General features: G+C 36.0%; 1 protein-coding gene across 1 annotated transcript; it reads right to left on the bottom strand.

Moving 5' to 3' along the window:
* Positions 1 to 2,153: 2,153 nt before the first annotated feature.
* Positions 2,154 to 15,487, bottom strand: LOC127856784 (arylsulfatase B-like). Its single transcript, XM_052392971.1, has 9 exons — positions 15,422 to 15,487; positions 12,905 to 13,009; positions 12,292 to 12,355; positions 11,913 to 12,010; positions 11,584 to 11,723; positions 11,254 to 11,312; positions 10,952 to 11,063; positions 3,577 to 3,701; positions 2,154 to 2,682 (listed from the first exon to the last, which is right to left on the bottom strand). The coding sequence occupies exons 1-9, from the start codon at positions 15,476 to 15,478 to the stop codon at positions 2,510 to 2,512; spliced, it is 933 nt and encodes a 310-aa protein (XP_052248931.1). The 5' UTR covers positions 15,479 to 15,487; the 3' UTR covers positions 2,154 to 2,509.
* Between the last annotated feature and the right edge of the window lie 262 nt (positions 15,488 to 15,749).

Genomic DNA, 15,749 nt, shown 5'->3' with positions numbered 1-15,749 from the left:
ACGTTAATTCGTTTCCAACACTTTTCTTTTATTTAATTAATATGGGTTTACCAATTTAATTTTTCTGTCAGAATTACACCTAAGTGTTTGTGAGAAGAAAATTCTTTAATTAGAGTGTTATTTATAATGAGTGTAGGGTGAGCATGGTCATGTGTGCTTCTAGATATAAGCAAAGATTCTGTTTTGTTCGGATTGAAATTTACTAGCCATTTAGACGCCCAGACGGATATTGTTTGTAGATCATCGTTCAGAGTGCGGCATGAGTTGGATTTTCGACAATGATTGAAAGTGAGGTATCATCAGCAAATAATCTTATGTTTGCACAAATGTCATTAACAATGTCATTGATGTAGATAAGGAATAAAAAGGGACCTAGTATAGAGCCATGCAGGTACGACATTCCACTGAGAACAGGGTTCTGGCAGGACAACTCGTTGTCTACGGTTGGAAAGATACGATTTAAACCAAGTAAGCATAATGTTAGATATTCCAAATGATACTATTTTGAATTTTATGACACTTTGTTTTTAACCGGCCCAATTTTTACTCAGCTGAAATCACATTTCATGGCGCTCTTCCATAGATAAAAATTTGCAAAATATAAATGTCTGTAAAAGAATACTTATTTCATCTCGTTTAAACTTTTAACATCTTTACTGCATCTGTACACACCAACTGCATGCCCATATTTGGAAATTTGAATGAATTATGGAACTTTTATATACCCCAGGGGTGAAAATAAACTGGACAAAAGCCGAGCGTGGGGGTGTTTTTTAAAAAGCATGGAAAGCCTACCAACAAATTTGCATGTAGTTCAGTGAAATGATGCTTATTAAGAAAATAATTAATTAGATTATATTTGGATATGTGCCCATTAGGGGTGCGTTACCTTATTTGAAAACTAGGCCGCCATTCCACACTCTTATCAAAAGCTTTTGATATGTCGCAAAAGACTACTTGGACCTCTTTCCCCGAATCAACAGCTTTGGCAAACATATTATAAAGATACGTTAATTGGTTTGTTGTGGCATCGCAGGATAAAAACCCCGATTGGTACGGCGTTAGGATATTGTAGTCATGCAAGAACGTATGCTTGAAAACTATTTTTTCGAAGGCTTTTCCAATTGTATTTAGTAATGATATTGGACGGTAGTTATTAACAGGACTCGGGTCACCGGATTTAAAAATTGGACAAACATTTGCGTCTTTCCAGATTGACGGGAAGGATCCCTTGCGAAGGGAATAGTTGAAGAGCGTACTCAGAAGAACATACAGTTGTAAGGACAATTCAATGAGTAATCGATTATTTAGTCCATCAGGACTAGAAGCTTTTCCTAGAGGCAATCCCTTTAGAACTAGTTCTACTTCATATGATTCAAGAATACGTTGACTGAGGCTTGATAGGGTTCTGTTTGTAACTCTCGGTAATATTGGTATTTGGCAGTGGTCAATACTCGACTGGGATGTAAAAGAATTTTTTAAAGTATTTGCTTTGTCGAATGCATCATCAATTATTTTGTTGCCATATTGGATTGGTGGTATTTCGGAGTTTCCCCGAGGATTTAATAAAGAATTTCAATGTGGTCCAACAATTTTTGGAACTTTTGCTGCTTGATTTTAATGTTTCGGTAAGTTTGTTAAAATAATTTCCTTTCGAGGATTTTATAAAGTCTGTCGTTTTGTTTCTAATCGTTCTAAAATTTTGCCACAAAAATGGTGTATTAACATTATTTGCTTTACGATAAGCGCGTTTTCTTTTTCGAATTTAACGCCGTATATTATTGTCTAGCCAGGGTGGGTCATTATTACGAATGAGAACATCTCTGTTATGTATACATTGACTGGATAATTTAATTATGTTTGACAGTTAAATTTTTTGCATAGATTTCACTATTTACGTTTGTTTGATTGTCTGTCTGTCTGTCTGTCTGTCTGTCTGTCTGTCTGTCTGTCTGTCTGTCTGTCCGTCTGTCTGTCTGTTTGTAGGAATAGCTTAACTTTTGAATCAGACTTGATATTAAACACCTCTGTCTATATCATTCTTTGTGTAGAACATTTTGTTAATGACATGACCCTTTTTTCCAAGTCTATTATTCATTCCTAAGTCTAAGAATGGGTTGGTTAATACGGGCCCAGATTCTTATTCAAATTCGAACAGTTGTATGTATTTATTTATTTTAGAAGAAATTGTACACATGCACGTAAAGGCAGACTAAGTGTCTTCGTGAATATATTTAAATACCGTAATGATTGTGGAATCAATACGTGAATCTGTGCATGGGCGCAATCGAATACATACACATGAAACACTTAGCGCCTTTCATTTATTGTAAACGAATTCAGTAGTATCAGCCTTGAAAATAACAAGTCATTTTATAATGGGGGACCACAAGTTCACTTGCCCAGAGCAAACATAATTATTGTCTTGACAATGTGTGTATTCATTTTAACAGATTGACGACAGTATAAAGGGGTGCTTAGTATTGTCAATGGTAAACAGAACCGGTTTTCAGCACCAGCCGGGCGACCAGTTGCCGCCGAAGTGTTTGGGGTTGGAAGCCGGATCTGGTAGCGGATAGTTAGCCGGCACCGCTGTAGTTCTGTGGAAGTTGATGCGATCTTGTAGGCGCTTGACCACGTCCGGATGTTGGTCAGCAATATCGAAATGCTCCGTAGGATCCGCTGAAACGTATAACTTGAATAGGGTTGCTTATCTTTATATAAACGTAGCCCGATTAAAAAGAAATCTTTGCGTTTCGAGATCACACAAGGATTTCAGTAAAACGGATGATTGCTCCAAACGCTTTGCTAATAATGAAAGTGTACTCAGAAGGACAGAGATATATAAATAGTTAAAAATCACAAGAAATTAATGGCTAAATAAACTATATTTACACCGTATTGTAACATATAATAAATTCAAATATTGTATAATTATTACGTTTCAAACAAACTTATGGTATTTCCTGAGACACAGTCAAGACAATAATTGTACTCAGATTACTAAAGCAATGCAAATGCCATATAACTCCTATACAATCTATTTAACATCCTCTTCACATCCTAGTCTCTATAACACAGCCAAACATAATGTTCTATAGTTTTGCACTATAAAATACTTTAAGCCGTTATCAAAATCCAACAATAATTGATTTAATAGTGCAATCGTATTTGTGTCGTATACAGCTACTAGAACATGGTAATAGGATATTTTCAAATAGGTTAGGGTTTACGGTTTACTACAGTTTCTTACAATAAAAAATTCGAACCAATCAACTAAGAGTTCGAACCAATCAATTAATATCCTGTTTAAACAGCAAATAGTTTAGCTTAAATAGTCACTTGTTTGAAAGTAAGTCAACATTCCAATAATATGAGTCTTGTTCTGAGAAAACTTGGCATAATGCATGTGCGTAAAGTTTCGCTCCAGATTATTGCAAGTATTTTCGATCTTCTGGTCTATAATGGGAAACAGAATGGAATGAAGAACTGATACCTGAAGATACGCAGTGGCGACTATAACTGATCAACAACAATTTAAACAGTCAGTGGGAACGCATCAATTGTAAGGCATACCGTCGATATCGAAGAGCTGGTAAGGCGGGAACATTTCGTTGACGACTGTTTCCAACATAGGCGGTAGCGGTGTCCACCCGTTGTAGGCCCCTGGACTTCCCTCAATAAGCTTGTACTGACCAACCCTACAATTTATGTCTTGTTCTGATAAAAATGGGCATAAAACATGTGCGTAAAGTGTCGTCCCAGATTAGCCTGTGGAGTCCGCACAGGCTAATCAGGTATGACACTTTCCGCATAAACTTGATTTTCGGTAAGGAGGGACTTCCTTGAAACTAAAAATACCATTAAAGCGGAAAGTGTTGTCCCTGATTAGCCTGTGCGGACTGCACAGGCTAATCTGGGACGACACTTTACGCACATGAATAAAGCCCAGTTTTCTCAGAACAAGACACATTTAATGAACGCGCGATCTCAAAAAACAACATTGTACTGATGCAGAATTAACAAGAAATATATTTAAAGAAAAAAGATATACGGCGTTGATTGTGGTCGGTGTTGATGAACGGTTAAAAGTTATATATATAAGATCAAAGATAGCGAATGCCTTTTTTCTGTGCAGTTCTTAGCTGCATCAGACGCAAATGAATTACAGGGTGTTGCGCAAGATTTCGCGGCTAACTTCGCTTTATTAGACATTATTGAGCAGATATCTATATGTACAGAATAGAAAAACACAAGAAGAAAGAAAATAAATGAAAGCATATTTGCCTCTATATCGGTCTCTTAAACAATTTCGTTACTAAAACAGTGGTTAATCTTTCACAAACAAAATATAAGATTCATCTTTATTATGCCAATAAATGGAGCCAGGATATCCAGCATGTTCCCAAATTAAGGACTTAACGGCTCTTTTTTTAGAGTACATTGAAGACAGAGGAATACATTGAACTTACCGGCAACCTAATAGCTTGGGGATTAAGGTTCATTTATCAGCAAAATCTTGCAAACTTGTAAGCAAGCACCAAATTTTCCATGAATGTACCTTAATATGTGCTCTTTCCAAAAAACCCGTTAGCCACCAAAAATAATAACATGGCGGCCATTTTTTTCCAAAATGGCGGCTGCATAATTGTGTATACAATTTTTATTGAAAATCAAGGTATTTGCACTAGGAGACTAATGAAAACAAACATTATTCAGGTTGCTTTGTTGTTAAGAACGTTTTAAAGATTTAATTTATTCTTCTTTGACATTTAGGTGTGAAATATTGTACATTTATATCAAAATTGTCGCAATTTGCACAATAATTGTGAACAACATATGTACGTATATATCACAATAAAGTTATAATATAAAGACAATACACACACATGTATGGCACACATAAACAGCTGTGTTAAAACATGTTAAATAAATAAGTATATACAGCATTTAAAAAGAAAACTTTTTTATACCTAGGGGTGCGCTTATTATGGATTTATTGGTATCAATTGTTGGACAGTACCTTCCAACAAATAAAAATAGCACAATATAAATCACAATCATTGTTATAAAGACTAGTTTAAACTTCAAGATTATTAATAAAAGTTTATTGTAAATCTAGAGGTGCAACATCATTACTTGAAGACTTATATTTATTGACTCTAAGTTATGTGTGATCAATCTTGTTTACTGACTTAATTGAGTTTGAAATACTAGCAGGGTTATTCAGAACTTCTCTCCTTATAATGTATATGAACTTTCTTTATTCACATATATTGTTTAAGGATTGTTGGGTGTTTTACTATGGTATGATTAAAAGTATGATCTTATTAAGACATTTACTGGCACTTTATTGTAATTGGTACTGTTTACATACGCCCTACAATCAATGCAGAGTATGAATACTCATTTTTTTTAGTCCGAAGATTGCTTTATATTGAATATTTAACTTGGCTGATAAAATGGCATTCTATTTTTCAACTTTCTTAGTTTGAGATAAATAAACGATGTAAACACTCGTCAATATACTTTATCAAGATAAATACGGATAAAACCCCAAACACGTGTTGTTGACGTCCTAGCATTTAACCTGTATATGGATATCAGGTGATTTTTCACCATGCGATCATTCATGTGACGAGGTGACCTAAACATTAGATAATTCAAATAGTATCTGTGTTTTAGATATTTAATTTATAGAACGCGGGATGATAAAATCAAGGTGTCCTTTTCTATAACATGTGATATTCAGATTGCAAGCTATTAGCCAAGTCAGCATTTAATGTTGTGCATGGATATTCAATCGTTTCATTGATTTGCAGTATACAAATGACACACTGACTCCAAAATATAATACCTAGTGAAAAACTTCATAATAACGTTGCGACTCAATTTTTATGAACTCGCAGTAAGGATTGTTACTTTACTTTTCAGACAAGGTCTAGTATCGTGCTTTTTGCGAAAACAAAACCATATTTTTCAAGACTAAAGATATTTTAATCAATAAAGGTTAACAAGAGTTTATTTAAATTTATTGACCTTGGATCAAGTGTCCTCAAATGTGTCGATCGCATCTTGTGAGTGATAGGTGACACGCGTGATTCAATCAACACTGGATAATTCTAGGTAGCAATTAGGTGCTGATAATATCAGCTTGATATACAGAAAACATACCTATGATATTAATTTTCGTGTATTCCAATACATTAAATAAACATGTGTTGTCACGTTTAGTTGTGTCTTAATAGACTGAAAGGAGGTATGATTCTTGAACTTCCGTAAAAATACTCTACATCAATATAATATGTTTGTAATTTTGTAATATCTTCAATACCGTTTACGTAGTTGTTCACAAACAAATGGAAAAATAAGTACAAATGAAAAAGTATACGTACTGAGGTACCAGTAAACCTATTGTAAATACTTGTAATTTAAAGAAATTGAAGAGGTGTGATAACAAAGAAGTCACAGGGGGCCAAAGTACGTTGACTCTGGAAAAGTGACATACATAACTAAGTGACAAATCTTTAAAAACAGACATAATAATACACAAACTTAGTATTTCTAGTGGGACTTTTCAACACAAAATATGTATAAAAACGTTTTTTATTTCTTATACTTCTCATATTAAGGATACATATGTAACAGTATTCATTGGGTTGAATTCCTAGATGTGTATTATTTTGTTTTCGATCCCTGTGAGCATTGTTATAAATCTTTCACATATTCTCAATGACTTACTTTCACAATATTATTATACGGGACACTTGCAATAATCAAACTCTCAACTATATGACACCAAGGGTCGGTAAACGAATGTACTCATAAAAGCTCCCATAATTCAAGAATAACAAGGCAGAGTTAACCGGTATTTCAGAAAGAACTCCGCGGAAATCACCATACAAATCATATGCCAAAATACCGCAAGTTGTTCCACAATTAATGAAACTAAGGCAATCGAAGGCACATAACTGCATGTAACAATATATCATATTTGTCAGTTGCAAACATGCACTCATCTTCTTCTGAATGCATATGAAAGCAAAACAGGAAACCGTTTTATCTATCACAACCGCATACTTTGCAAGCTCATTGCTCATTTTGAATTCGTATCAACACCGACAATCGCAAAGTTTTATTAGAATTTCTAAACAAATGAATTCGCGTTGGATATGCTATTGCTTTTATATAACGGATTCAGCGTTGAAAATTACGATTCAGTACAATCTGGCATCTGCACTTTATCAATAGTTGAAAAAACGTTACATTAAAAACTTAAATTAAATTCTCTGCATCGCCCTATATTTTTTTGCAAAACAAACACCCATTGATAAATATGTTCACACATGCACGCATGCAATTAATAATGTGACCTGCACGCATGCAATTAATAATGTGAACTTCATTTAACTTCACTTCAAAGACGAACGTGTCCTGAGACTGAAACAATGAGTGTGTAATGGGAAAATGCCAATAATCATACCATCAGTGTGTTTATTTACAAGTATGACCATCCTAGACACATCTTGTCTGTGTTCTGTATCAGTGTTGATTCCTAAAATTGAATGTCATAAACGAAGTCAAAAAATAAAATATATGATCGTTCACAATCCGATTTTAAATCAAATCAGTTCATGCTTTTGTTTAAAATCCTAACATGGTGAGCTAATTGTTTAGTTTTAGTTTGTTGTTAATGGAACCTTCATTGATACTTGCATTTACAATCGCTAGAAATAATAAAATATACAAAAAATGCATTCAACATCAATTGGTCTGGATTTCAATGGGGAAAAAGTATCCGAAAATTTATATTCGAAATCATGACAAGTTACGATAAAATATATACCATTGATTTCGCCATAAAAAATGTACAAGTTAAAATTCCCGTAGTCATTTTTTTTAAACGGAACATACGAGTTTTCTCAATTGGTTTTATCATTTGCTATTTCATTGTTGTTCCGTGTGCTGTTTTATCTGACTTTTTTCATCGTTGTCAATATTATTAATCTGTGTAAGTCAATACCGATGTTTTATATCGTTGTCGACTCGATAATAGCTTACAAACATGCACTGAACCAAAAAAATGTCTGTGCGTAGGTTGGCTACTGACTATAACGAAACCAAATAGTTAAGAAATAATTCGTGTACGTAAGGCCTAAAGTTTGTTGTCGAATAACCCACGGCCGATAGTTAAGATGCATAAGGATTAAATCACGAGTGCGAAGCACGAGTTAATTGAAACCACGCATCTAAACTTCCGGTCGTGGGTTATTCAACAACAAACAATAAAGTACATGATTTTTTTCGATTCTAACACGATTGATACTAAAGATTTATACAACGTATATTATTTTTCTTGTTTACTATTTTATGTGAAGTTCCGCCCATAAAAATAACTTTCGGCTGTTCTGTCGATCAGATGCGCGACTTTCATTCAAAAATCGACGCCATCTTCTATCTTCGGGTGGCTAAAAGGTTTTATTAAAAACGCACATCAAACTTAGTTTTATACAAAATTGCATGTTTCCTTACTGATTTTATAAATTATTATGCATACTTATGTAAGCTGCCCAACTTGTTCACATGAACTGAGACCAGAAATGGCGGCCATCTTGTAACTGGACGTCATCTTGAATTTTTGACTAACTATCAAAAGTGTGTATCAAACTTAGTGTTTAATGTCATGCTCAATTGAAGATTTGCACAATTTGTATGCACAGTTGCTTAAGATATACCCAACATGGCTGTATAGATTGAATCGGAAATGGCGGTCATCTTGAAAATGGCCGCCATTTTGAATTTTTGTGTGGCTAACGATTTCTATCAATAGTGCATATCAAACTGAGAGTTCATGCAAAATTTCATGCTTGCTTACAGATTTGCAAGATTTTTATGCTAATTCTCCTAGCTATAAAAAAGACTGGCTAAAGTAATTGTTAAGCGTATTTTAAAAGACGAACTTTTATCGATGCATAGTTCTGAATGAGTATATCATCGACACAAATTCATGTAAACTTTTTTTCATAATCACATACGTAATTTTACTGTTCACATGTATCAGTGTATGTGGCGCCATTTGTTATAATTATATATATAGTATCGTGAATCATCGCGCACACGCTTAATAAATCGGTCCATATGGTTGAATATTTCTTATTGAATTCATCAAAACTGGTACACATCATGCAATTGTTTAAACACATTAAGAATCTATGATTGACATACCATAATAATATCGCCGAGTATCGGTATCTACATTTAATATCTTTCTGACCCAAAATAAACTTCAAGTGCCCTTAGTCCACGCGATAACGTTTATTTAACGATTTCTGTAACCGCGAACTTACCTCGATACCTTGAGGGTTGGAATGCAATGCATTAAAGTGAGGTTACGATTCCACTGCTGGAATGATGGCTTGGTTAAAGCTTTATATATACATTAACGTGTTTAACGGTCAATTTCGAAAACAATTTGAAATATTTACGTCAATGCGTTTATCAGGTTATTGAACAACAATACTTATATGTTCTAATGTAATTTCGCAGTAATTGACAACACAGCCTTTAAGCTCAAACGCTCAGGCGCTGACAATCTTCTTAATATAAAGGGGTACACACACATTGTATTGATGGCGATAGTTAAGTATGAAACTGCTCTATCCCCCAAGCCGTATCATTAGAGATAAAATTGTCTCATGCAGAATACGCAGTTTACATCGTTGCTTAACGAACTGTATCCCTTTTCATACCATATACTTCTCAAAAATAGAAAGTCGTTTTAATAACATATTAATGTAAATGTGAAAACTGTTTGTAGCTTGCACGTTTTCTACTTCGAAAACTTTCAGGCCTTACGGCGGGAAATTTTATACTGAAATTGATTTGCAATGGTCAGCTAAGGTGAAAAGCTGTGTAAGACAGCTACGCCGAAAAAAAAACAGTTGTAAATTCCAAAGCATACAACTGAACCTTCAACAATGTGTGCGTCCATCTTTGCGTTTTAGAAACAAGTCTGTCATTAATTGTACAGGTATCTTTATCAAGCATTTGTGTCACTCAATTATATGCAAATTAATAAGATAGTGATCATAACTGGGCGTATTTTTTGGGTGTGCGATTTGCAACTATTGTGTATAACGAGGCCTACTTTTGTTGTAAATTCAAATGCCTTCAAATGTATGAATACTAAATTAACCTTTGTCAACCGTAACACGGATTTGGAAAATACCACAATTTTGCTTCATAAAGGGACTATTTCATTTTACACGTAGTATTAGACGAGAGAATGTGTGTTATAAAGGCAATCACGCGCCACCCTCTATTTATCCACATGTATCAGGCACAGATTGCTGTTTGCCATCCCATTGCATACGAGCCTTGTTCTGAGAAAACTGGGCTTAATGCATGTGCGTAAAGTGTCGTCCCAGATTAGCCTGTGCACTCCGCACAGGCTTATCAGGGACGACACTTTCCGCCTTAACTGGATTTTCGTGTAGAAGAGACTTCCTTTAAACGAAAAATACCATACAAGCGGAAAGTGTCATCCCTGATTAGCCTGTGCGGCATATCTTGTCAATGTTATATAATGTTGTTACATACCTGATTGCCGCGTTATGGCATATCTTGTCAATGTTATAGAATGTTGTTACATACCTGATTGCCGCGTTATGGCCATCTTGTCAATGTTATAGAATGTTGTTACATACCTGATAGCCATAGTCTTGTTCATGATCTCGCCAACGGTGTCGACTTTAAGTATCTGATAGCCGCCTACTTCACTCTATCGTCGATGTTGTAGACTATTATATAACTGAAATCCCAGATCGTCTTTATCTCGAATCTGTTGCATACCTGATAGCCGTGTGTCTGTCATCGTTGTAGACGACGTGTGCATCCCTGATGGCTACGTTCATTTCAATCGTCAATGATGTAGACTTGCACATACATGTACCTGATAGCTGCGTTCTTGTCAATCTCGTCGATGTTGTAGACGAATTCCGTCCTGGCTGATGGAGCTCCGTTACTCACGGTGGCCCACTGGTTTACACCGTCCATGCCAGCGTCTGTGAACAAACGCAAAGAGCGACGTAATTGATGAAATTATACGCAGTGAAGAAATCGCAACGTCGTTTAAACAATCTCTCATTAAGGGTTTCTTACATCTTCGAATTTTGTATAACGTTACTTAAACTTAAATGAACAAAACAAATATGCTATTTACAATAAAGGATTACGCTAGGTAAAATTATCTACCAGGTTTTCCACCAGCAAGGGTCAGCAGTGTCGGGAACCAGTCAACTGCATGCATCATTCTAGACAAAAAATCTAACATTTCATTATATGCGCATGGTAATCTCGCCTGAACACTCGTTTTCTGAAGGTTTTCAGTAATGTCACGATATAAGATACAGAATAACATACTAAATTAGTTGTTTGCCGAATGGTTATCATGTACACATTGTATCTAAATTAATAAAATGTTCTTCAACCAATTTGTAGCAGGTTATGTAAGCCTAACCAATTCAAAGCTATACAGCTGTGCGTCAAGTACGCAGTTGCTGCAAAAAAAAAACAACGTCTTACTCCGTATTCGTGTATTTAGTTTTCTTCAGCAGAGTGTCGCTATAGACGAAGGCCACACCCTTGGTCCCTCCCTCCCACAGGGTGGTCTTGGCTCCCCTCAGCGGAAGATTGTTTGCCGCCGTATAACTGGGACCGCCGTTCTAGGCAGATAGAACACGTTCTCTCTTAGACTTGATTTCTCATTTATTAAAGACAATTTTAGCAAAATCAGCAATATGTGTGTGGTTAAGTTAATGCAGTTTAGATTTCCATTGGTCTTTATTTGTTACACAAAAAGACATAAAATTAAAATTATATAGGTCATGTCTAAACACATGTCATTCTTATACATCAGTGGTGAAGACAAGTAAGGCGTTGTTCATGAATCCGCGGCTGCGAAGTGCCGATGTGATGTTGCCAACGGCTTCGTCCAGAGCGGATATCATACCTTAAGAATAAGGATTTGTATAAATAAATGAAGCTATTATACGTTGCATAAAAGTATTTTGCCTTTGCCAACCTCAACTCTTCATAACAAACAATAATGTCGTGTTATAATGTCACTGTCTGTGAAATAATAAATAAAAATAGTAATAAGAATGCACTACACAATAATTTGTGTAACGGTATATCGGTTCGGAATCTTATCTCATTTTTGTATTCCGAATCTCATTATTGAAATTATTCATAAAGGACATTGAATACTAGTATTTCTTCTGAGCTTCTTACCGCAATATGTTCTTCTGCTTTTTGTAGATATATTAGCGTAAATGCGCTCAAAGCTCTCAGGAACCTTTTAAAAAAAACACAATACAATAAGAGCCTTGTTCTGAGAAAACTGGACTTAATGCATGTGCGTAAAGTGGCATCCCAGATTAGCCTGTGCAGTCAGCACAGGCTAATCAGGGACGACACTTTCCGCCTAAACTTGATTGATGGTAAGGAGGGACTTCCTTGAAACTTAAAACACCATAAACGCGGAAAGTGTCGTCCCTGATTAGCCTGTGCGGACTGCACAGGCTAATCTGGGCCGACACTTTACGCACATGCATTTAACCCAGTTTTGTCAGAACGCGACTCAGTACAATAACATTACTGAACTTAAACACCTTCTTATCACAAAAAAGTCAGCCGCAAATTTACAACATACGTATATAAGAAATGGACCTCATACAAAGAAATAACTTCATTTGCTACATGTATGTGTGTGTTTTTTATATAGAATCAACCAGGAATTAAAAGTCTCAAAAGTAAACGTAGATACTCTGGGTGTCTTACTTTGGACACCCAATGTATTCCGTTTATGCAGAATTAAGTTAGACAGAAAAAGAATCCCGATAACCTCTAACGGTTCATGCACGGACTGGAACGGAAGGTACAGATACATGGGCTGTGCATCCGGGTCAACAGCGTTGATGACGTCAATGGCACGCGAAGCGATGGTGTGCTGGTAACACAAATGGCAACCGATTAATCAAGTACAGACATAGGACGGTTTTACGATGGAAGATTTTATGATATAAGTACTATTAAATTGTAACAAATGTAAACGGGCCGCCTTGGTTCGCATCAATATTGAATTATTCATAATCATAATTTGTCATATTTATACACATCACGGACTTTTAACCCATTTATGCTTAGCGTCTAGAAACAAGAGGGCCATGATGGCCCTGTATCGCTCTACTGTTTTTTATGCGAAAAAAGCGTGCAATGTGCATGGGTTGAAATGTACTCAAGCATGTGACCAAACTTGGTAGAGAAACTATAAGATATCACTACATACCAAATTTGGTAGCGCTAGGCCCATTGGTTATGGACAGGAAGATTTTTAAAGTTGCACAAAAGAGGCTTTATATAAGCAAATGTTCAGTTTTGTGACCCCTGAGGCAGAGTCAAATTTGAGCCCAGGGGAATAATTTGAACAATTTGAAGAGGACTATTAGATGTCACTACATACCAAATTTAGTAGCCCTAGGCTCTATAATTATGAACAAGAAGATTTTTAAAGTTTGCACAAAATAGGCCTTATTTAAGCATATGTTCATCTTTGTGACCCCCGGGACAGGGTCAAATTATACCCAAGGGGCATAATTTGAAAAAGCTTGGTAGAGAACTTTAAGATTTTTATACATACCAAAATTTGGTAGAAATAGGCCCAATGGTTATGGACAGAAGATTTTTAAAGTTTGCACAAAATAGGCCCAATATAAGCATAGATTCATTTTTGTGACTCTGTGGAACGGTCAAATTTGATCCCAGGGGCTTAATTTGAACAAACTTGGTAGAGGACTATTAGATGTCACTACATACCAAATTCGGTAGCCCTATGCCATACGGTTATGGACAAGTAGATTTTTAAAGTTTGCACAAAATAGGCCTTATTTAAGCGTATGTTCATTTTTGTGACCCCCAGGGCAGGGTCAAATTTGACCCCAGGGGCATAGTTTGAACAAACTAAGTACAGAACTATTAGATGTCACTAAATACCAAATTTGGTAGCCCTAGGCCCTACGGTTATGGACAGGAAGATTTTTAAAGTTTGCACAAAAGAGGCTTTATATAAGCATATGTTCAATTTTTGTGACCCCGGGGCAGGGTCAAATTTGACCCCAGGGGCATAATTGAGCAAATTTGGTAGAGGACTATTAGATGTCACTTCATACCAAAATCGGTAGCCCTACGCCATACACTAATGGACAAGTAGATTTTAAAAGTTTGCACAAAATAGGCCTTATATAAGCATATGTTCATTTTTGTGACCCTCGGGGCAGGGTCAAATTTGACCCCAGGGGCATAATTTGAACAAACTAAGTAGAGAACTATTAGATGTCACTACATACCGAATTTGGTAGCCCTAAGTCCTACGGTTATGGACAAAAAGATTTTCAAAGTTTGCACAAAATAGGCTTTATATAAGCATATTTTCATTTTTGTGACCCCCGGGGCAGGGTCAAATTTGACCCCAGGGGCTTAATTTGAACAAATTTGTTAGAGAACTATTACATGTCACTACATACCAAATTTGGTAGCCCTGTGCCATACAGTTATGGACAAGTGGATTTTTAAAGTTTGCACAAAATAGGCCTTATTTAACGTATGTTTCATTTTTGTGACCCCAGGGGCAGTTTTTAAATTTAACCCCAGGGGCATAATTTGAACAAACTAAGAAGAGAACTATTACATGTCACTACATACCAAATTTGGTAGCCCTATGCCATACAGTTATGGACAGAAAGATTTTCAAAGTTTTCACACAATAGGCCTTATATAAGCATATGTTCAATTTTGTGACCCCCGGGGCAGGGTCAAATGTGACCTCAGGGGCATAATTTAAAGCAATTTGGTAGAGGATTATTAGATGTCTCTACATACCAAATTTGATAGCCCTAGGCCCAATGGTTATGGACGAAAGATTTTGAAAGTTTTCACAAAATAGGCCTTATATAAGCATATGTTCAATTGTGTGACCCCCGGGGCAGGGTCAAATTTGACCACAGGAACATTCCTGAGAAATTTCATCAGAATTGGACCAGTAGTTCAGGAGAAGAAGATGTTTTAATGAAAAGTTAACGCACGCACGCTCGCACGCACGACGGACACAGGTCCATGACATAAGCCCCGCTGGCCTTTGGCCAGTGGAGCTAAAAAGGCCTTGCAAACAGCGTAGACCCGCTTTTTGCTTCAAGGAATATCTGTAAGAAATATTCTAAATATAGAAATAAATATACTAGACATCCCTATAAAATTTTGGAAATAAATTGATCCAATTTAGAAGGATGGGAGAGTCCACTAGGCATAAATGGGGTTAACAACGTTTCACTTTACAATTTTGAGACGCTGCGCACACGAAACTTACTGCGGAATATTCTCCTTTCGATGGATGAAAATACTGTCGTGTTAAACCGGAAATCATAACCACCCACTGTAAAGAAAATTTACGAACACGTTTTGTTGTAAGAAATATAGATCTATTACTAATAAAATTTAAATGCTTACTCGGGAAAGTATGAAGACCCTTAGACCTTTCATGCGTAACAAGAAATAAGCAGGACTTGCTAGCCCGGAACTGACTTAGACCTTTCATATGCGTAACAAGAAATAAGCAGGACTTGCTAGCCCGGAACTGACCTTAGATCTTTCATATGCGTAACAAGAAATAAGAAGGACTTGCTAGCCTGGAACTG

This window comes from Dreissena polymorpha, chromosome 1, assembly GCF_020536995.1.
Source record: "Dreissena polymorpha isolate Duluth1 chromosome 1, UMN_Dpol_1.0, whole genome shotgun sequence".
Lineage (NCBI taxonomy): Eukaryota > Metazoa > Mollusca > Bivalvia > Myida > Dreissenidae > Dreissena > Dreissena polymorpha.
Note: the sequence above shows the minus strand (reverse complement) of the source record. Positions and strands in the feature narration are given on the sequence as shown.

Excerpts from the sequence above, each read along its gene's own strand:
- LOC127856784 (XM_052392971.1), bottom strand. The coding sequence starts at position 15,478 with ATGATTTCCGGTTTAACACGACAGTATTTTCATCCATCGAAAGGAGAA. Across the intron at positions 12,356-12,904 it reads CCGTGCATGAACCGTTAGAG|GTTCCTGAGAGCTTTGAGCG; the intron begins GTTATCGGGATT and ends TTTTTTTAAAAG. Across the intron at positions 11,064-11,253 it reads CCTTGCTGGTGGAAAACCTG|ACGCTGGCATGGACGGTGTA; the intron begins GTAGATAATTTT and ends GTTTGTTCACAG.